At 32.6% G+C, this 22,654-nt stretch overlaps 2 protein-coding genes across 3 annotated transcripts; both read right to left on the bottom strand.

Annotated features, from left to right (window-relative positions):
* Nucleotides 1–838: 838 nt before the first annotated feature.
* LOC120115608 (reactive oxygen species modulator 1-like) lies at nucleotides 839–8,021 on the bottom strand. Of its 2 annotated transcripts, XM_039136266.1 has the most exons (4): nucleotides 8,015–8,021; nucleotides 2,880–2,972; nucleotides 1,392–1,429; nucleotides 839–1,108 (listed from the first exon to the last, which is right to left on the bottom strand). In XM_039136266.1, exons 2-4 carry the CDS (start codon nucleotides 2,950–2,952, stop codon nucleotides 995–997), a joined length of 225 nt encoding a protein of 74 aa, XP_038992197.1. In that variant the 5' UTR covers nucleotides 2,953–2,972; nucleotides 8,015–8,021; the 3' UTR covers nucleotides 839–994. The 2 variants fall into 2 exon arrangements, with proteins under 2 accessions (XP_038992197.1, XP_038992196.1); XM_039136265.1 differs by lacking the exon at nucleotides 8,015–8,021 and having other exon boundaries at nucleotides 848–1,108; nucleotides 2,880–3,059.
* Nucleotides 8,022–11,666: 3,645 nt separating this feature from the next.
* Nucleotides 11,667–20,435, bottom strand: LOC120115613 (PH, RCC1 and FYVE domains-containing protein 1-like). Its single transcript, XM_039136268.1, has 9 exons — nucleotides 20,322–20,435; nucleotides 19,396–19,482; nucleotides 17,796–17,885; nucleotides 17,266–17,346; nucleotides 16,904–17,098; nucleotides 14,692–16,824; nucleotides 13,894–14,040; nucleotides 12,575–12,957; nucleotides 11,667–12,061 (listed from the first exon to the last, which is right to left on the bottom strand). The coding sequence occupies exons 1-9, from the start codon at nucleotides 20,385–20,387 to the stop codon at nucleotides 11,944–11,946; spliced, it is 3,300 nt and encodes a 1,099-aa protein (XP_038992199.1). The 5' UTR covers nucleotides 20,388–20,435; the 3' UTR covers nucleotides 11,667–11,943.
* Nucleotides 20,436–22,654: the final 2,219 nt, after the last annotated feature.

The raw sequence follows: 22,654 nt of genomic DNA, 5'->3' as shown, positions 1-22,654 counted from the left end.
TATTGTAGCTTTAGTAGGCATATTTATTTATAGTACCTTACTTACATATTTGAGTTGTAACCTCAAGATATACTATTTTGATTTAAACTATGTATCACAAATTTCTGGTTTATAATTTTTTTTATAACTATTTATGTTTACCATAGTGTGTTTTAAAATGAAAATGAACATGTTTTGAAAATCAGGGATTGTCTCGTCTGCCCAATGTGATACTTTAAGCCCAATCGGATTTAGGGTGTTACACAGTAACTTGTCGCTCAATTTATATTTAGAACATAACACCCACACCCAAAGTTGATCTTTATTAGAAATAAGACGATAGGCTAACTTCATGAGAAAACTTTTTAACATTTAGATGTTATACTAGCATAAAAGATCCAACAAATTTAATCATGTTAAATTCTTTTAAAATTATGTGTAAACGTAGAATGATAATTTTGTTATGTCAAAATGATACAAAATTAAAGAAAAACATTAAAATCATGATCAATGGTCATGAAACAGAAATTTACCGGAGACCTATTACAGTTGTAACTTGAAATTTATTATTAGAGAAATGAGAATGTGGTAGTGTTTGACAGTTCATCATTTTAGATTGGGTAAAAAGATGCAAACGGTGGTTTTGTAAAGAGTTAGAGAGTGAATTAACTCAGGAAGATGATGATCAATGAGCAAACTGTCTACCACCTCTATAGAACAACCATCTACGATTCTTCGCCCAAATTAAAAACAGTAAACCGCCAAACACAACCACTATCACATTTCTCCCTTCAACAGATGTGATAAATTATCATAGTAAAAAGTTGACGGAAAAAGAGGTAGAAAATATTTATGTAACATTGAAGTCGAAATATATTCTCATATTTTCATTCACCCACAGAAGCCAATACAAATAACTCGATGAACAAAACAAAGGCTTAAAAACACGTTTAATTGTAACAACTAAAGCCAAGCCACCATCCTGAGAGGCCTTTAAGAAGAGCAATGAATTGGTTTAATAGGACTTCCCACAATGGATTAGGCTTCCTGCGCCCAAAAACAGTCCGAATATCGCTGCACTACCCATTGTGGTTTGCCCGATATATCGAATCTTGAGCAGTCCTGGTACCTGCACAACCTGAAAATATGAATCTTGATATGCACAAAAGCGATCTTATGCAATCACATGGAACAGGTGAAACAGCAAAGACACAGCATACTGTTTTCATGGTTCATAGAAATATGGATCATATATCCATGGAACACTACTGTAATTTGTGTGGTGAGATATCCGCAAATATGAAAACATAAACACATAATTTTTATCCAAAAAAAAAGAAAAAAGAAAACATAAACACATAATTGACATTGTTTCATCTCTAGAAATAGAAAGCAAAAATGCTGGACATTACCTTGTACCTAATAGCCTCATAAGTCCCATATACAGCACCTGTACGAGCACAATCACATTAACAGTCCAAAAGTAAAGGATAACAAGTAAAGTTAAGTAATCGTGTATAATCACATAATCCTCCTAATCATCCATCCTTATTCTTCCAGTTTCTAGGGGACATACAGAGCACATCACTGTCACTCAGATTTGAGTGACTGACAGGTAAAAAAATGTGCACAACAATGGTAAACAGAAAATTTCTCAAGTTTCTTATATGAGTTTGGATGATCCCTTTGGAGTATAAAGTCTCCATACCAATTTTGTCCGGATGGGAATCAAACATGGGTGTTGTACACAGGTATTTCAAGAAAAACAAAGCATCAGAGCAACATAGGAGCACACTGCCCTAGAATATGGTCTCTGTTGTTAGTTGAAAATTATGTGTGTGAATTGAACACAGACACCATGTTCCTAATGCTTAGAACTTTAACTTCCAACTGAAGGTATAGGTTTTGAAAGCCTTGGGAAGGATGGCTCGAGATCTATATTAGCTAGCTCTCAATCGTTAGCTGTAAATGAATCGCAATGTGTTTTACATGCCAAGAATAGGAAACAATGACACTTCTGAATCCCAAAACTATAGATTTGCAATAGTTGTCTCTGAAATTGTTTCTTTTCAATTTATGCACACCATATTTTCCAAGTATAACAACCAAAACAAACCATCACAAGATAATTGCTTGAAAGTCTAAATGCATATTCAGTAAGACAATTTACGATAAGCATACATGCCAGTCTCGATTAATTCATAGGGACCATGAAACAAATCAAAGAATCAACAAAGAAAAAAAGGGGAAAAAACTCAAAACAAGTACTTAGCTAACCAAAAATCAGTAGTTCAAACTTTTTTTACTTGGTCCTCCATAAAATAAGTTAATAAAAGAAGCATTTTTCCACATTTGTACCAAATATGATCATAAATATCATCCTTCTATTTATTTGTTTGTTTGTATGTTTATTTTCCTCTTTTTACTAGGAAATAAATAAATATCAAGCCTAACAGCCGATTCTAAATTACAAAAATAAAGGGTTCCCTTCCATTCTTAAACCAAAAGTGGGGGTTTTATTTGAATTTGAGTTTTAGGAATTAAAAGAAAACACTTTCACTTTAACTTGCTGGGTTTTTTCTTTTACTCAATTTTATTTGCAAAGAATCAACACTGTAAGCAAAATCAGTTAAGAAAGAAACAGTAATCCAATGAAAAAAGAACCATTAAAATACATCTCCTATGTTAAAAACCCTAAAGTTGAGAATTTGGACATTTTGTTACAGAATCTTAAGCCGATAGTTGCTAATTTCCATTTGGCCTTCTGATTTCAAAACTATAATAATATAAAATGTTACTGAAATTGAAGAGAAGTTCATTGATTTCAATGGTTTCAGTACCTAACCAAAACAGAGCAAAGAGGTTTAGGGTTTTAGTGAGTGGAAGAATTAGGAACTTACCAACGGCGCCACCAACTGCGCCTCCAACGGCGACTCCGGCGGTGACGCGAGCCAAGCAGCTATCTCTTGCCATGCTCCGTTCAATATGTCGTCCTCTTCCCCTAATTTTCTGTTTGCTTTGATGTCTTAGGTTTTTGCGAGATTGGTGTGTTAGGTAGCTGAGCTAGGTTTGCCGGATGTTTTTACTTACGTTTTGTAGTATAAAAAGTTATGAAAATAAAATTAATATAAATTAAATATATATATATATATATAGAATTACAAATAATAGTTCAGGTAAACTAGTTATATACTCGTCAACTTTTTAAGCCTTTTAATTTTGATCATTATTTTTAGGGTTGATTATACAGTTGATCATTTTTTTTGTTCATTTTTCTCATTGATTTTAAAAAACACGATATATAATCATTTTCGTTTTTATTTAATTAAGACATAATCACTTTTGTTTTCAATTTAATTTAATTTTTAATAAATTAAAATAAATATAATCCTCTAATTGAATAACAACGTTAATAGTTAACTATTTTTATATTAACTTATTAAATATATTTTATTATTAATTTAATTTTAAAAATATTTTTTGTTTTAATTTAAAAATATTTTTAAAAAATATATTTATTCTTATGTAAATTTTTAAAATATATTTATTACTATTTTAACTTTTCAAAATATATATTTTATCTTAATTTACTAAATTATTATATTATTACTTCAAATTATTAAATATATTTTATTCTTATCTTAACTTCAAAATATTTTAACATAAAATATATATTTTTATATTAAAAAAAATAAATATTTTTAAAATTAATTAATAATAAATATATTTAATAAGTTAATATAAAAATATTTTTTAAAGTTAATATATATAAAATATTATGAATTTATGTTAAGTATTTTAATTTATTAAAAATGTGATTAAATTAAAAGAATATGTAAATAATAGGGACAATGTGTAATTATACTAACAACTGTTAACTCATGATGACCACATTATAATTAAATAAAAACAAAATTGATCATATATTATATATTTTTTAAATTAATGAGAAAAAATAGATAAAATACAAACATAAGTGATCAACTATATAATTAACCCTTATTTTTATATATATCTTAATTATCTAATCATTAAACTTTTTAAACAATGTTGATATAATTTTGACGAAATAAAACTTACTACAACCCATCGTTGTAAAATTTTATTTTAAAGCAGTAGTATTTATTTTAAAGAGTCCCAAATATTTGATTATAAAAAATTAAATACTTTATAGTTGTTGGTGTTTAAACTCCAAACATATACAAATAATAAACATCCCTTTAACTATTAATATAATCCTTTAACTACTAATATAATTTAATTTGTACACTTCATCGTCTACTTTTAAAATTTCGGTCAAATTATTATATCATTCAAACTATCACTTAGTTTTTGTACACAAACTATTTTATTAGTTAAGCTTAATAAAAAAATAAATGTTTAAACAATATCGTTTTTTATTTAGGTGTCTAAATTGTTTTAGGTTAATATAGGTGCTTAATGTTTTCAATGTTACATTTTTAGGTGTCTCGACCTAACAAAAATTAAATTCCGTGACAAGTGTCATCTCAAGTAATTTTGGAAATTTTATAAAAGCGACATATGTTATTTAAAACAAAATTTAACGACGATAACAATCAAGACACCTAAAAATATAATGTTGGCAATATTAAGCACCTTGTTGTAATGTTTTTTTTAAACGAAAATGATTTTTATTTTTATAGCGTAAAAAATTATTTATTTTAAAGATCGAATAAAATTTAAAACTTAGGGTGTAATTTAGAAACGAATCGGAGCCGTCATCAACCTTTAAGTTAGGTAGGTCGAATACCTAAACATCTTTTAAAACAATTTTAAGAAAAATCATTTTAAAGACAAAAATTAGTCTCGTTAACCAAAAAATCATTTATAAATGGCTCGAGAGTCGGTTATGTGTGGGGAAGGATTAGCACCCCACAACGCCCAAAAATTGGTACCGGTCACTTAAATGTTGTCGTAGTGGTGGAATTTATAGATTCGAGTAGAAATTTGAAGTTCAATCCTTTTATCGAACATTGATTCATTCCACCATTTTTTATTAAAGCATACTCGATTATCTTCAAATTCATTTTTTGTTCGAATGTCATTGAATCGTGCTACCTCTACAAGTTACACTTTTCATGCCCATTCTACAAAAGAAGTTCTTAAAAATTCATACAAGTACGAAATAAATTTAACGATGATTAGAATCAAATTTTAAGGGTATTTTATAATTTTCAAAAATGTCAACTACTAAAGAATAATAGAGTATTCATACATGAATATGTGAAAACATAGTGAAAATGAAATATATATAAATATATAAAATGCAAGGTAATATAAGAATATATACGAAATAGATCTAAGAAAATACACATATAAAATACATATATAATATGCGTATATGAATTACATAATATATAACCTACATATGAGAGTGCTTATTAATGAGAGGAACATCAAATATCATACACATACCCGGTTAATACTAAAGCCTTATATATTTATATATATATGACCATAATGTCACATCATATACACATAAAAACAGAGAATTAACATGTAATCATGTACTGCAGTGGGTAACCAAATAAAAAACAACTTTGAAAGCATAACAAAAGGCGTGACAAGAATCGAAGGTTAGATCGCAAATCACAGAAAAAATAAGCACGGAGGACTAAAATGTATTAATGATAAAAGAATGAGGTCTTTACATAAATAACCCACAAGTATAAAAAAAAGAAAACCCTAGCTTTAAGTCATTATGATGCCGCACCATAGACAAATTAGAGCCTTATTAAGACTAAAATTAATAAACCTAATTAATTTAATAAAACCCTCCCCTTAGCTGCCGCTCGTTCTTCTCAATCTCACTCTCCCTTTTCTTTACTTATGGCCGTCTCCTCCCTGGATCCCAAAAGACAAAGCTCGGCTGCCATGCTTTAATGGAATTCTTTGCTCCGATCACCATCCACAACGACTAGGTAAGGCTCAAACTTAACCCGAAACTCCTACTTAGTTTCTAACTCTTCTATTCCTCTTCGACCAAAGCTTCCAAGAACATACTATCTCCATAACTCGACCCTGCTCAACGCTCCGACCACCACCAACGGTGGTCGGGCTACCCCATAATCTAAACCGAGACATCAAATCGACCCTTGTCTATCCTGAGTTCTAAAAAGAAAGCTTACTGTCAACATGAAAGCCTCGACCTTCAACTCCCCATCTCTGGCAACGGTGAAGACACTCCGGTTACTATCAAGAAATAAGGTAACGACGCTAAACCCTCTCTACGACTCTGTTTTTCTGTGAAAACCAAAGGGAATCATATTCCAAAAATAAAAAAAGGGACAAGAAATACCTTTAAAAATGCTTCTGATTTTTTTTTTCATTTGAATGGGGAAGACCCCTTTTACATTGTTTCTGTGTAACACCAATGGAGAGCTCTCTCTTTACAGTCAATATTTAAAGATATAAAAATTTCTTTGAAAAATCTCTCCTCTCCTCCCCTTCTTTTCTTTTCTTTACAGGTTATATAGACCCTCCCCTCGTATTGTTGTGCTCCCCCTATCGATTGCCCTATATGTTTTTATATGCTCGATGGACTTTTTCTTTCCTGAATTTTTTGGTTCCCCCTTCATTTCATTCTTTTTCAGGTTTATATCAAAGATGAGTTAGCCTGAAGGTTGGTTTGGCAGGTGACCTTCGGGATATTGTAATACTGGTGTTGTTGCAGGCAACAGTGATGCAGCAGGACATACATGGAAACGGTAAAGGGGCATTGAATGTCCCAGATTGTTAGGGATATTGTCCATTTTGTTTGACTTTAGTTTTTCTCTTTTTTGTAATATATGTATATATTAAAATTTGTAATACAGTCCTTTAATATTTAGTTTATTTGTAATATATCCTGACATTAAACTGCCGTTAGTACGTTTGTAATATGATTGTTGAACTTTTCAGACGTTTGTATTTAGGTCCCAACTTTTAAACTTACAATACGGTCCTCAATTTCATTTTAAATCTCAAATTCTTTTTTCGATCTCGAATTTTATTTTTCGTTTCTCTCTTCTCATTTCCAGTGTATGCATGTGAAATTTTAATTTAACTTTGAATTATGTGGAGGTGTTGACTTGAATAATGATTCATTGGGAGAAGTTCGACTAATGGACTATCGAGATTATCAACGATTCAATGTGTAATGTTAAATATATGTCATTTCAGGTGAAGCATAGATGTTGGTGAAATGCTTGTGAGCAAAAAATGAGATTAGAAATGTAGAGTTAACAAATACTACTAAGATGAACTAAATATCATTGTTGAAAATCACCAACAAAGCTAGAATTATTTTGTATAAATGGCATATAATAATATATTCGTTTAATCCTTGTGGTTAAAAATTTTTCAACAGATAATCAAATATAATGAAATTTCAAACAACGCATTCATCTCTTAGTCTCTTTCGCAACTCGAAAGTCATCATGACAGGGTCAATTAACTGCTCCAAATATACTACCATGTCATGACGCATTTCGAGTTGTGTGCATGCAGAATTGTCTTTTAAAGCTATAATTTAATACAGTTCAACTGTAAAATTTTCAAAACATGTAAAAATTTCAATTCGTTCACGATATATCAGGCTCATAATCAACATGAACTAATTAAAAAGAATACGAGCTCACAGGACGCCGAAAACTACAGGTCAGATCAATACAATTCCCAGTAAACTAGTACAACAGTGTCTCAGATTGAGCCTGACGATTTCACTATATCGATACTCACTACTAATTCCTTGATTTAAAGAAAAACCAAACAAGAAGATAAAAGTTTTTGCTTAAGACTGTTAGGATTTTCGGAAGCTCGAATTGACAACCGGAACGGTTTGTAAAGAGGGGTCGGAACGGTTTTGTGTTTAGGGAGTAAGGAGATTGAAAGATAGAGAATTGCACAGCGATTTATAGTGGTTCGACTTTCTCAATCAAAGTCTACGTCCACTACCTTAGCTCCTCACCAAGGATTTTCCAACAAATTCACTAATTTGTTCTTTCTTTTGAGGATAAAGAGTAACCTTACAAACTCCCTAGTTTTTCCGGGCTAAACTAGAACCTTTCCCCTAGCTTTTACACGGGATTAGCTAGAACCTTTCCCCTTTACAAAAGGATAAAATAAGTAAACAAGAAAACCTCTCTAAGGTAGGTGTTTACAAGATTGAGCTCACAAGAACAAAATATTTACAAGAGAAAGATGAAATAAGATTGAAAAACTCTTCTCTTGTGTTTGATTGCTTGGATAATTGTTCTCTACCTTCTTCAAGTGTCCTCAGCTTGTATTTATAGCTTGGAATGAGTTTGAAGTCGTATATAGCCGTTGGGGATGTTTTGGAGCCGTTTGGGAATGATTTTTCTACTCAAAAAGACTGCCCAGAATGGGGGGAATCGGTACCCCTTCATAGGGAATCGATACCCCTTCATAATATTCAAATATTATGACCGTTGGGCTGATGAACAGTGAGGGAATCGGTACCCCCTTGGGGGGAATCGGTTCCCCTTTTACAAACTGGAATTTTTGAGCCTCGGGTTACTGTTCAAATAGTGATTTACTGTTCAAATAGTAATTTACTGTTCAAATAGTAAATTACTATTCATAAAAACATTTTTGTGCTCAATTTTAAATTAAAAGAACTTTGAATTATTTTTGTAAATTTTGAATAAATTCAATTAAGTCCAAAAACATTTTGTAAATTCAATTCAAGTCCAAAAATCATTTTGTAAATTCAATTCAAGTCCAAAAAACCATTTTGCCTTAAATTGTTATATCGAAACATAGTTCAACAAAGACCCTCTTTCACTTCTATTCTGATGGACTGAATATATCTAATAAGGAGTACTAAAAGTTTTGATTAAGAAGAAAGAAAGAAAATTAGATGGTTTTGGTTCAAAACTAACACTGAATGTCCATATCATTGATATGTAGTTTCAGAAACAAAAAAATTTCAACCAAAAACAATAATGCGAGCTGAAAATGGGAAAGTGAGAAAGAGGAAAAACTTACTTCCGGATAGCTCAAAAGAGAAAATAAATACCTTCTTGCAAGTGAGGGGAGAGGCTAAGAAATAAACGCAATTGGTGTTGAGTTCCAACAATTTTTCCTCCATTTTTATTTGTAAATAAAAAGCTGAAAGACAGAGCACTGCTTATGTTTACAATTTTACATGGCGGAAAATTGAAGAACAAAAACCAAACGATAGTGCATGTAAGCGAAAGAGACTGAGAGGTGAATGCGCTGTTTGAGATTTCATTATATTTGATCATCTGTTAGAAAATCTTTAACCACGAGGATTGAACGAATAAATTATTATATGACATTTATACAAAATAATTTCAGCTTTGTTGGTGACTTTCAACAATAATACTTAGTTAATCTTAGTAATATTTGTCAACTCTGCATTTCTAACCTCATTTTTTTCTCACAAGCATTTCATCGAACATCTATGCTTCACCTGACATGACCTTTATCTAACATTACACCTTGAATCGTTGATAGTCCCGATAGTCCCTTAGTTAGGTCTTCTCTTAATGGACACTTATTCAAGTCATCACCTCCACATAATTCAAAGTTAGATTAGAATTCCCTTGCATCACCGACTGAAAAGTTACGTTAGAAATGAGAAGAGAGAAGCGAAAAAAGAAATTAGAGATCAGAAAGGAATTTAGGGTTTAGAATGAAATTGATGATTGTGTTGTAAGTTTTAAAAGTTGGGAGACCTAAATGCAAACGTCTGAAAAGTTCAGTGACCATATTGCAAACGTACTAACGACATTGTAACGTCGGGGGACCATATTGCAAACGGACTAAATGTTGGAGGACTGTATTGTAAGTTTTAAAAGTTAGTGACTTAAATAAAAGTTTTAGAAAAGTTCAGTGACTATTACTATACTTTACCTTAATAATAATAATAATAATGGTAAAACGGAAAAAATGATTATTACACACCTGAATTGATAAAGAAAAATATTGTTTAGACACCGAGAAAAAGTTTATATTAAGCCTATGTTATTGGTACAATAATATATTTCAAATTAAATGATTTTTCATTTCCAATTTTGTACTTATAATTATTCTTAGATATGTAAATGTAAACTTGCCAATAATACAATATTAATTTCACAGTCAATCTAAACCAACTATATTCTTTTTAAATAATGGTAACTAGATTTCATTACTAAAAATAATAGAATGAATCAAATTTATAACGTATCTAAAGAGAAAATTTGAAACAATAATCACAAAAAAACTCATACATAAAATAAAGATATCAAACCCAAATATTCGAAGAAAAAAAGCGAAACCTTCTATTAAGGATGATCACCAAAAGAACCTAGTAACATTCATAAAAACTTAGTCTTTTTTAAATGAGACACTTTACGAAGTGATAAAGGAGTGACGAGTGAACCAAACAATTTGACAAATTACTTCTTTACACAATTATGATTATACCGACAAATAATATTTTATGAAAGAGGATATATGATAATACGTTACCACTAAAAAACTAATCATAAAACAAATGTTGTGAGAATCTTTGTACAAGCACCAATACGATCACAAATATATTCGAAAACATACCAGAAGCCATAAGTAACATACCACAAAAGCAGAGAAAAAACGTCACAAAAGCATAGAAAAATATGTCACAATGACATGTATTCTTATTTAAAATTTAAAAACTAAAAAATATGACATAATATAAAAAAAGAACAAAAATAATAATAATCATCGACCGTCAACAACCAATATTAAGATTAATGTTGTCGTCTAAACAAAAATCAATTATAATTTATTCCATTTTTTATTTAAGATTGTTTTATTTTTAATCTTTTAAATTTTAAATAATTTTATTAGTTTTTATTTTTTCTTAAAAGTAAAAAAACACTTAAATTTTTTAAAAGAATCAATTAAATATTTTTGACACACCGTATCCATAGTGGATCTCCACGTTAGTATTGTGAACTATCACATTAATAATGTGATCTATTACAATAACACTAGCAACTACCATGTCAGAAATATACGAGTTTTTTAGTCACATTAATTTTTTTTAGTCTAAAGATCATATTTTTTTTTGAATAATTTTTACCGAAGGGAAGAGAGAGAAGAAGAATTTTATTCTTAATTGGTGTTGAATATCAATCGAGAGTTTTTAACTATATTCTCTAGAGATTGTTGACAAATCTAAAGACAAAATCACATTGATTTTTTTATTAGAAGGGCCATAAAGATATAATAATTTTACATTAAATATAAAATTATTATGTTATATAAGGATTTTGTATATATGGTATCACTACAATTACAAATGTTTTCAAATATTTTTTTTAAGATGACTATAATAAGTTATAATTCTTTCGGCAAATATAATTATATATTAAATATAATAACTGTTATTTAGTCAAAAATATATAATATTTTATTAGAATTTTAATTATTTTAAATAAATTAGTTGAACATAATATCCAATATAATAATTTTAAATAAATGATATAATAAAAACCCATACATAAGATAGGATCAAAATGTAATCTAGTGGACCCGAGATTATTAATTTATAAAATGCTTAAGTTTGAATTAGAATTATATTAAAAATAAATTGGTCCAACCTAATAAAAAAACATTAAAAATAAGAAGCTCATGCATGATTAATTCATGCTGTACAAACATTCGATCTTTGGTAAGTTCTGATACATTTACAATCTGTTTTGAATACAAGGCCGTAGGGCAGCCTACTTACAGAAAATCAATTCTAACAACCCTCGTCTCTGTTTATCTCCTAAATCAACAATAGTACAGATACATTTACAGAGGAAATTTTAAGTGCTAAAATCATGTTCCGCATCGACGAACTACTATTACGCACCCTCTTAAATGAAAACAAAATCGAGGGCATCTTACCTTGGTTCAGCCTCGAAAGCTCGAAGAACTTTGGATTGTGTAGCATGATTCAGCAGGTCAATGAGCTAAACCAACAGGAGGTTTGTCGACCAAGGGAACATTGTATCTTTGGTATATTCTAGCCCTGTTGGTCGCCCACCATTGTTCTGCTTGTTTTTCACTGAAACGCCTCCGGCTGCAATCATGAGAAACAATGACCATTGTCAAATGATTTTTCAAAGGAATTTCCGTCAGTTACTTCTCATAAGCTTCCACAATGGTGAACTGTTGTTTGCAAGCGATAGAAGTGATCAACAAAGACTAACAAATATAACAAAAATTAGATTTATGATTAAGAAAAAGACGTATGAGATTTGGTAATAATGATGTTTCTAGACAGAATTTAATGTTTTTTATTTACAGTGCAATTGAATAAGAACCGCATCCGTGAATAACCCTACACTCATGTTTTACTTGCTTAAATAAACAGGGAAGACAATGAGTTCAATAGGAGGCCAATACTGCTTTTTAAGGTATGGAACAGCTGGAATACTATAGAGAGCTAAATACTTGTAACATTCCAATCAGATGCACTTTGGTTGGTTCAATCCCTTTAATTCACGTTCTAATCTTTTTTTCTGGCAATGCAGTTTATTTAGACCGTAAAACTCAGAATTTGGGGAGAAAGTTGGCAGTGGTCATAACAAACCTGAACCGAACACGCTTAAGATCTTTGATACCTCCAGGCAATGCAACAAGGGTAATGTATACACCAGGTTCATCTTGCTCAACCCATTCATCCCCATGGGTGGGTTCAACTTTAGTAGTTCGGTTCCTATTCCTTGCAGATCCATCCGGATGATAAACTTCAGTGCGAGTTGAAAGGTTGTTAGTAATGGATCCTGACCCATTAGAAATCACTAGGCTGTTTGGCCCATTTGAATCTATTTCATGGCAACTCATGGGACCGCCTGATTGGTCACTGCCAGTAGAAGAAACATCCCGAGGAGGAGTTGAGCCAGAATAGCAAAAGGAAGGTGAATTGATGCTTCTTGCTGCTCCCATTGGTAACCTTTCAGCCATATCCTTCAACTTCAAAAGTTAAGAAAACTTGTCAAGCAAAGAAGACAGGTATATGAAAACCTGAAATTTGGTGCTCAAGATTGAACAATAATTAACCAAGCATTTTGCATCTCCACATAGATGCCTTCTAATAATAGTCATGAAAAGTGCATAATTTGCAAGTAAATTGAATTTATGAAGTTGCATACACTTTTGCAATTGTTAAGCTGACTTGGGTTTTAACAAATTTCATGAAGGGAATCATACAAAACAGGCCTGCTAGATACTCAAGCAAGTTACTTTTGTACACTTAGAAGAAGCTTTTTTTCTTTAAGAACTAAATTCCTCCACCCCAACCAAAAGCCCCAATTTAATAGAAACTTTAAGAACTAACATCGAGCATGCATCCTATATTCATGATTGATGTGGCAATAGAGGATCTTGTAAATGTCTAAAATAGTATTGCTAGTGTTAAATATAAGTAGCCAAATTATGGAATTAGATGCTAACGTAGCAAGGCTAATGAGGACATAAAGAACCATTTCGGGATGGTTTTCAGCTTCTCCTATTGATACTATTAACAGATATTTAGTAAGTCACAAAGGGTCAAGGACTTATCGTCTTCGGAAGCATAGATGAATGGCATTTAAGTCCATGTGCGGGACGAAGGTAGGTATTTTAGGGACTTTAACCGGAGTGGGTATAGCATGATAAACTTATCATATGCAGACATTCTTCCATCAAAATCCAGGTCTCTTTGAGCCATAATGAATACTTCAAAAGTTATTAATTTAGCACCCCAGAGATCATTTAGGATTCAACACTTACCAAAGACTATGCACAGCAGCTTACAGGAAGATCAGGTATTCTCAAGTTAAAGAAAATAAAGACTTCTAATAACAATGTTAATAAATAAACAGTTAAAACCCTCCGTAGTAGGCTTTAGGAATGAGTTAATTGACTTACTTGAGCAGTGAGTGACTTTATGACTTCCTTTGCTGCTTTGCATTTTGCAGTTTCTTCTGTTGCTACTGCTATGGCTTCCTTCAGCTGTTTAGTGGTATTTTCCAGCTCAGCTTCCTGAAGTTGTGCTTTGCGAGTAAGTTCCTCAACCTTCATCAGATAGACAAAATTAATTACAGCAAAAAAAACTTAACACGCACATGCATAAAACAAAAGTTGAAAGACTAGAAAACAGTTTAGTTCATTCCATTCTGATATTAAACTCAAGAGCTTGCTATTTATGCTATATTATTATCTTTACAAGCATGAATTTGCATAGAGAATTTATTGAATCTCAAACTATTCCTTTCTTCCACAGCACATTGATAAGTTCTATTAATTGTTAAGGAAAGGGCAGTCGAACTTCGTTGTGTTAGGAGTGTTAACGCGAATGCGGACGAACTAGCAAAAAAAGGAATAGGGTAGAAGAGTGTTCTTTATGGATGTGTATTATTGGGAGGTCTTTTTTGAACTCTGTTTGAATGTGGTCCTGTCTTATTAGGAGAGTTTAAAGGACGATATTGTACTTCAACTTCTTGTATGGATTTAAGATGATAATAAAATCCGAGGTACTCTTTTCCTCCTTCCGCTACTTTTTGGATACTTGGCAGTATTTTGAAAAGCATGAAGGGGTTTTTTAATGAGATCCCTGACTTTTATCAAATAAAAAAAAAAACTAATGTTGGGGAAAAAAAAGAAAGAAACATGAGAACTAATAAGAAAAACACATTTCCCAGCAAACAATTTAAATTGTAAAAATACCTGAGTCCTTAATTTAACAACTTCTTCGCTTAGACCTTCATTTGCCCTTTTAGCATCATCCACAACTTTCTTTGATGAAACTCCTGACAGAGTTGGTGTAGGTGTTGTAGCACGATGTGGGCTGGATCGTCTAGATGTAGGTGATGTTGCTCGAGATACAATTCGTGACGCAGGAAGAGAAGCTGAAAAAAATTTCTTGGATGAACCAAATAGAGCATTTGATGTTTTGGGGTTGTTTTGAGGAGCACATTGAGAAACTCCATTTGGGAAAGGTGAAACTCGAGTACTATTAAAATCCAATCTCTTGTTTCTTGAAGATCCACTGTCGAACCCTTTTGATGATTCAATTGAAGCATTTCTACTAACTTGGGCATGGTTTCTTGAATCCAACCTTTTAACCTCCTCAACGCTGTCATTTGATCCCTGATTCATACTTCCTATTCTACTCAGAGCATAATGATTCGAAGAGCTGGTTTCAGGAGCTTTTGTGAGTTTGGAAAAACAATTATCACAAACACGATAAGGTTTGTTAGTATTTGGTGCCATGGAAGCCTTAAAAGACTTCTTACTGCTGCATGCATTGCAGAATACAAGCCCACAATTATAACAGTTATGACGTTTTCTTTTGAAATTAAACAAAAGACGGCAGCCAGAACATTTTGATTGATCAACACTGGACACCGATTTATGAAGACAGATAACTGCAGTAAAACTTGTACCACAAACAACACTCTTAACCTGTTTATCTTTTAGAGCTTCAACAAGAAATGGAGAACTTCTATCATCTGTATCCCCATGACCTAACTGTCCATTTGCACCCTTTCCCCAAGTGTAAACTTCAGTTTTTGAAGTTAAAGCAGCAACATGGTAGGCACCACAAGATATTTCTTCAACAAAATTCCTTGCGAGCTTCCCCTCGACACGGATAGGAAGTTTTCCATCAGCTTGAGGATTCCCCAATTGCCCATAAACAGGGCTTCCCATAGCATAGACATGCCCATTTGTTGTAAGCGCAATAGTCATGCTATGACCACAGGATACTTTGCAAAAGATAGGCTCAACCAGAGCAGCAACACAAGTCGGCACTAATCTAGCTTCTTTGTCACCATGGCCGAGACGACCTTTATCTCCATCCCCCCATGTAAAAAGCTTTCCTGAAGAGCAATTACTGGTGCTTGGAGACCCAACCATAACTTCAACAACAGCAGCAGTGTGCCAAACACCACATGCTGCTCGGACAGTGCGTAGGCCCTTGAGGGATTCCACTTCCCTGGGTACAGATATGCTTTTACAGTCACCATGTCCCAGAACACCAAATGTTCCATCACCAAAAGTAAATAACTGTCCAGCAGAAGTTACAACAGCTGTGTGCCATGGTCCACAAGACACCGATGAAACATGTATTCCCTCCAAAGGTCCATTTAGTTTCTTTGGAACCCATTGACTTGCTTCACTCCCATGACCAAGTATACCAAAATTGCCCGAGCTACCACCCCATGTATACATTTCACCAGAAAGCGTTACAGCACAAGAATAATACTCTCCACATGCGACAAGTTCAACATTTATATTTTTAAGAGAATCTACAAGTTTCGGATGGGAGACATTAGAATCCACACCATGCCCCAATCTGCCACCAGCTTCCACTCCCCATGAGAAAACCTCTCCTTGCTTGGTTACGAGAGCAGAATGTTGCCCTCCACAAGCTATGTTCTGAACATCCAAAAGAACTGCAGATTCCAAAGGTTTAGGCAGAAGAGCATCTATCTTAATACCACTACAATTTCCAGTTCTATGTATTCCTCCACCTAACACACCATCACCGGTGCCTTCACCCCAAATAAAAACATCACCTAAAGCATCACCATCATAGTGACCAGACCCCTGACTTGATGAACTAACAGCACTAGATAAACTAACCCTGTAAGCATCCTCATTCAAGCCTTTCATGTACCCAGCTGCTCCATCTGAACCTACTGACGACAGAGAATGGGTTGATCCACAAGCAGGTTCTGAAGGATATAACGCTTTGGGGGGCACAGAATACAATATTACATCAGACAATGCCTTCTCTAAACCGGTTCTAGGAGGACTCTCGTGCGGAGTGTGAAGGCGAAGGGAATTCATCCCATCCTATATCAGGAACAAGAGAATTCTCTCATTAAATATATAAAAGATAGAAGTACACGACAGAAAATGGAAGGGGGGAAACCTTTTGTGAACTACCACCGCTACCAAATGGCGAGCTCAGAGGTGAACTTCTTCTGGTATGTTCTTTAGAACTAGTTGCTTCAGACGAAATTCCATCCCTTCTAGATTCAGGTCTTCCTTTCCGGTTATGACCACGTGATATCAATGCCTTCAGACCTGTAAACCATACTTCTGCTTCATCTTTATCCTTGCAAATCTGGTGCAAAAGAGAAGTTGGGTCATGAACTATAAAAGATTTTCATCCAACAAAAACTTGGTAATTAATTTACAATGCAATGGTTATGCATGCATAGAGAAGAAAAAAAACTAGAAGTTAGGCACAAGTGGGCAACTCTATGTCAAGGGAAAAAATGAAATGCTTACCAAATCAAGTGATCTCTCATTATATATAAGGGAAAACGATTGGTATTCTTTTTCAGGCCGAGGACACCTCTGAAATATTGGCTGCAATGAGCAAAAAAGAAAAAAACGATCAATAAAATTCAAATCACCAAAGAGTTTCTAATTTGCATTTCTTGTTGCCAGAACTAAAATTGGAATTCAATTAATCAACTCCGGGTTAAAATAACAGAAGAGTCATGCAACTGAAACATGTACGCTACAATTATGAATGCTGATGAGATGGTTACACGGTAATATACCTCAAGCACCCCATTTTATTAAAATCTTTACAAATTCAGAATTTTCGTAGTAAAAGATACAAGCACGCCCCTTGAAATTCAGGAAAAGAAAACTCTCGTTCAACAATATTTAAAAACAATAACCTTAAACATTGCAACCATTATTGCGGAGAATCAGTTGAATTTATGCAGGCTTAGTCTTTAATGTTTGATATAACTAAAAGACACATGTAACAACAAAAGTAAAGAAAAGATTGACAGGGATAAACTTACAGTGCGCTGACCAGGTATAATTCTGGAGACTTGGTTTAGTTTAAGGTATTTTTCCTCTTTGCCAGAGATCCATATTAGAACAGATTCATCCTGGAAAAAACAAGGTAAAGACATGTGGTAAATGAAGTTTTAGGCTACAGTAGGTTTCCGATGCATACATCAACAAGATAACTGTTCTCGCAGGAAGGAACAAAAGAAACGAAATACAACCAGCAAAATTCAGTGTAGACATATTACTGTAGTCTCCTTGCAACTGGTCATAACAAAACATCATGCACAAGCAGAAAAAATGCCATTACCAGATGAGCACATTTGAATTGCCTCACATATTTTTCCCAGGAAAGTAACATCCAATCAGTAACAAAAAACATTTTAAGGAAGCCACCTGAGAGACTGAGACTGTTCTTCCCTTTTCAAATAGTATTACCTTTTTCTTCTAAATACTATTACCTGGATTTTACATATCTGATTTTAGTCTGATAATTGCTTTCACTCAACAAAATTGACACGTAAAGCTTCTTCAAAATATAGTAAAAAGAAATACCAACAGATAAAAGTTATGTGAGACAGCAATTCCAGCAAGTCTTGAAGCCCTCATAAGGAGTCCCTTCATCACAAGTTTGATGGTCACTTCCAATTTTTCATTGCTTCAATGATACAGCAACTTACAAAATCTCCATGAATAATTTCCATATTTTTTTCACTTATGCCTTTACATATAACTGTTGCAATGTTACTTATAAGACGGAATTCAACCCAATTCTAAGGCTTTCTAGGTAGGAAGGATTAAAAGGTTTTTTATCTAATAATTAGGTTTCATACTTTCATTGTCACTTTCCTTCTTTGAGTTTACCCATTGTATTAAAATTGAGCCTTTTTTCCTCACAACCAAACATTGCCTAAGTACCCATATGCATACACCACAGATCTGATGGAATCATGGAACAATAAAAAACTTAAGGGCTGCAACTTGTAAGCAACATAAGCCCCGAGACTTAGTTAATGAGAAACCAGCACTGGTTAATACAAGAAAATAGTTGCCCAAAAGTGTAAATTCAAAGCCACCATTTTGTTAGGAGATACCTTCCTTGCAAGTCTTACGCAAAGGAAGCTCAGGTGATCATCACATACGACTAGACTTTTATAACCTTTTCCACCAAGCTTTATGAAATTCTAGGTATCAAGACTTCTAAATCAAGTTTGTTAAATTTTATTCAGTAAAATAATCATGCTGAGGTTGCTAAAACAATCCTTTTACTTTTAGTAATCTGATATCTGTTGAACCAATATGCATAAAACATATTACAGCTATTCTATCATTGAGAAGAGATCATTTAACACCCCATCCTGGTATAGGTATATACATAAGAAATTTCTGTTTGCTTTCAGTAGAATGACAGCTTCTAAGACATCTAACTTCCCCAAAAAGTAATAATGATCAACTTTTCCAAAAGCTCCATCATGACACATTTTAAATAAATAGTAAGCCAGAGGCAGAGCTCATTGCATTCAAAGATGACTTTTACTAACAGTAAAGATGGTTAATAATTGCAGATTTATTAACAGAAATATATGCATCTTCAAAGGCAGTCAATCTTACATTGGACAACCGGAAGGGGCAAAATTTGGGTTTTCCTCTACGACCATATTTGAGCAATGGCGCACCTTTTTTAAGGGCAGTGATGGCCTGTCGTAAACGTAAAAAAAATGAATTAAGACATAGAATCCAACTTGAAAACTGAACTTCATATCAAAAAGAAAAGATTTCCAGTTGTGGATATATATAAGAATTATAGTAAAAAAAAATATAAACACAATGAATTTCAGCCATTAACTTAAATCAGAAAGTTCACCAGAAACCAAAAACAATAATACTGGTAGAACATCTCAACATTTCAGTGAAGTTTTGGTTTCATACAGAATGTAAGAGAAACAATATTACTGTACATCAGATTTATTTCACCCTGATGCTCCAGCTAAGCTATGGCTAATTATGACAGTTAATCTCGACATTATTCAATAGTAACAATTTTGATGATCTATTTTATAGGTTCCTCAAGTGAGGCACTGTCATCAGGTTCTATCTTGTGCGTTTTAAATACAGCCACATTTACTAATCATATGTATATTCTCTATCTTAGTTACCATTTCTTCTAGAAAATCTTCTAGCATATAGGGGTAACATCCCTGACACTCAAATGCTGGCACACACATATATAGAAACTCGAGCTTTTCCCTTTCCATTATAGCAAGTAACAATTATTCCACCAACCACAATCCGAATAAAAAATGAAAAAAAAAATTCCCAATTAACAGCATGCTTAACGGTTCTGTATCTGAAATCTAGACAGCATTTCAACTAGTAATAGCAACAACAATTTTATATGTTCTACATTGTCACTATACATGCTAAGCCGTTAGAAAAGAAGAAAGTAACAGCATAATTCACTCTATATAGCAATATACCAATCGATTTCCTTTTACAATTAAAGGATTCTAAGAAAAGATCGAAGTACAAAGGTTTACCAACTCAATATCCCTCTCTGGTACATCCGTCGACCTCAACTGCTCCGCCCTGACCGCAGCCATCATTTCCGACTAACAATAGATTCCTTCAACCATACTCAGGTCCATCACTTCCCCAAAATGCACCCGCGCACACATGATCAAAACCGCATTAAACCGTTTCAAGCAAACCCTAACTCGATCGCAGCTAAGCTAAACCCGCGTTCCACGTCGGCAACAAACTTCAAGCAAAATCAAAACTAAAAAGAAAAAGAAATTTCCTTCAAAAATCAACTTCTTTTCATCCAACAACTAAAATAGAGCTAAAATCGAAAAGAGACAAAGAAATACAGAAACTATTGAATCATCTTTAGGAAAAACCTAAGTGGGGGATATGGGTTTCTAGGTTCTTGAAGCAAAGAGACAGAGAGAGTAAAGCTGGAAAAAAGATTAAAAAATGGTGGGAAACCCTAAGATTCTCTTTGTCCTTTGGCTTTTAAGGTAAGGTCCCGTTTGGTTTGAGGGATTCTTTTTCGAGAAAATGAAGGAAAATGCGAAGGGAAAACGGAAGTATCAGCTGGAAAAAAAAAACAAAGAGACATTAGTGGGGAAGGAAGCGAGCTCAGGCCTCAAAGTGTAGAGTGAAAGGGGAAAGAATCTGATGGAAAAGTTTGTTGAAAATGATTGATTCGTTTGGTTGAAGTGCCTTTTCAACTTGTTGACATTCACTTTTTAAAGTAAACCCACCAATCATCTTTTGCCACGTCATGTATAAACTCAATTCATGCACATTTAACATTTTTGTTTTTAATATAAAATTTATAATCACTACAAATTATTCTATAGAAATTGAAACTTTCTATTGTTGCTTCTCTCCATACGTATAAAATTGTTTAATATTTAGTATTTTTATGAGTAGATTTTTAGATCGATGAGTTAATTGGTTTTGGATTCGGATAATTTAAGTTTAGAAAATTTTCCAGTTATTATGTGTTTAAATCACTTTAAAGTTTAGGTTATTTGAATTTGAGATTTAATTTTTTTTCGAATCAATACATTATAAAAATAAATTATTTTATAATCATTTTTTTATTTATCATGTTAATTTTCATCTTTCAATTATTATTTTTAATTTTAAATTATTTTGAAATCGAATTAATTTAATTTAAAGTCAATTAACGTTTAAATTCGATTATTTATGTTCGTTGAGGATGATGTCTTTCATAGTGTGACTTATTTTTTAAGCACTAAAAAATGTTGTCTATTTTTAACACGGTCACTTTTATGCCCGTTCCTAAAAAAATTAATCTCAGTCATATGTGAGATTATAGACTTATCTCGTGCAGCAACATTGTCTATAAATGCATAATCCGTATTATGATGGCTAGGCTAATGAAGTTTGTGCTTGAAGTTATTTCAGATAGTCAAAATACATTCATTTCATACCAAAGTATAATAGATAACACCCTTATGGCTTAAAAGTTAATCAATCACATACAATTTAAATTTCTTTGATCTGATAATTTTCAGCGGTATGTTGTCCTGCCCCTTGCTTACTCGGCTTATTCCTCGCATAACTTTAAACCTACGTGTGAAAACTATCACACACTAAGTTTATGACTTAATGAGGCATTATGAGCAATATAAAACAATAAAACATTTATAGAAATTTTACAAAAGAAATATTAAGTACAAACACCACAAGTTTTATAGCTTATAACATATCTTATTAAACATTGATAACTTTATACTCATGTTACTTTTACTTATACATTTCATATCATTAACACATAGACTTTTAGACAATATAAAATTTATAACCAATTTTCATTTCATATAACTACATTTAAATCCAGTATCGATGTTACTCCTTCGACATCGATATTGTATTAAGGTTCATAAAATTTTACCTTATGGTATTGATACTATTATTCCAGTATCGATACTCAAATCCAGTTTCACCTATTTTTTCTTTGAAATATCGGTATTGTTCATCCAGTGCCGATACCCTTGCTTAGAAAATACTCATTTCAACTCGAAATTTGACCAAAACTTATCTTAATTCCACACTGTTAACTATTTTCAAGCCTTTAAACTCCACTACCCTTAATAAAACCAACTTAAATCACTTTAACACATCTAAACATCCAAAATCCCACATAATCACTTGAAACTAAAAATCATCCCAATTATTCAACTTTTTTCTTAATCATTTCTAACATCTTAAACTTCTTATTCTAACTAATGACAAGTCAAATATTACTTCAAAATCCAGTTACTAATCATTTCTCATCAATTCTCTCAAAAACCCTCTTTACTTAATCACCCATAACTTATCTATCTTTTAGTTTCTA

The sequence above is a fragment of the Hibiscus syriacus genome, unplaced genomic scaffold (genome assembly GCF_006381635.1).
Source record: "Hibiscus syriacus cultivar Baekdansim isolate YM2019G1 unplaced genomic scaffold, ASM638163v2 tig00110267_pilon, whole genome shotgun sequence".
NCBI classification, from domain to species: Eukaryota; Viridiplantae; Streptophyta; class Magnoliopsida; order Malvales; family Malvaceae; genus Hibiscus; species Hibiscus syriacus.
This window is presented reverse-complemented; position numbering and strand designations above follow the sequence as displayed.

What these genes read in the sequence shown, in the direction of transcription:
- LOC120115608 (XM_039136266.1), bottom strand. Translation starts at nt 2,952, where the DNA reads ATGGCAAGAGATAGCTGCTTGGCTCGCGTCACCGCCGGAGTCGCCGTT. An exon ending in CGCAGTTGGTGGCGCCGTTG is followed by an intron (nt 1,430 to 2,879) that starts GTAAGTTCCTAA and finishes GTGCTCGTACAG; the next exon opens with GTGCTGTATATGGGACTTAT. An exon ending in ATGAGGCTATTAGGTACAAG is followed by an intron (nt 1,109 to 1,391) that starts GTAATGTCCAGC and finishes CAGGTTGTGCAG; the next exon opens with GTACCAGGACTGCTCAAGAT.
- LOC120115613 (XM_039136268.1), bottom strand. Translation starts at nt 20,387, where the DNA reads ATGATGGCTGCGGTCAGGGCGGAGCAGTTGAGGTCGACGGATGTACCA. An exon ending in CAGAGAGGGATATTGAGTTG is followed by an intron (nt 19,483 to 20,321) that starts GTAAACCTTTGT and finishes CGTTTACGACAG; the next exon opens with GCCATCACTGCCCTTAAAAA. An exon ending in TTGTTAAATTAAGGACTCAG is followed by an intron (nt 14,041 to 14,691) that starts GTATTTTTACAA and finishes TATCTGATGAAG; the next exon opens with GTTGAGGAACTTACTCGCAA.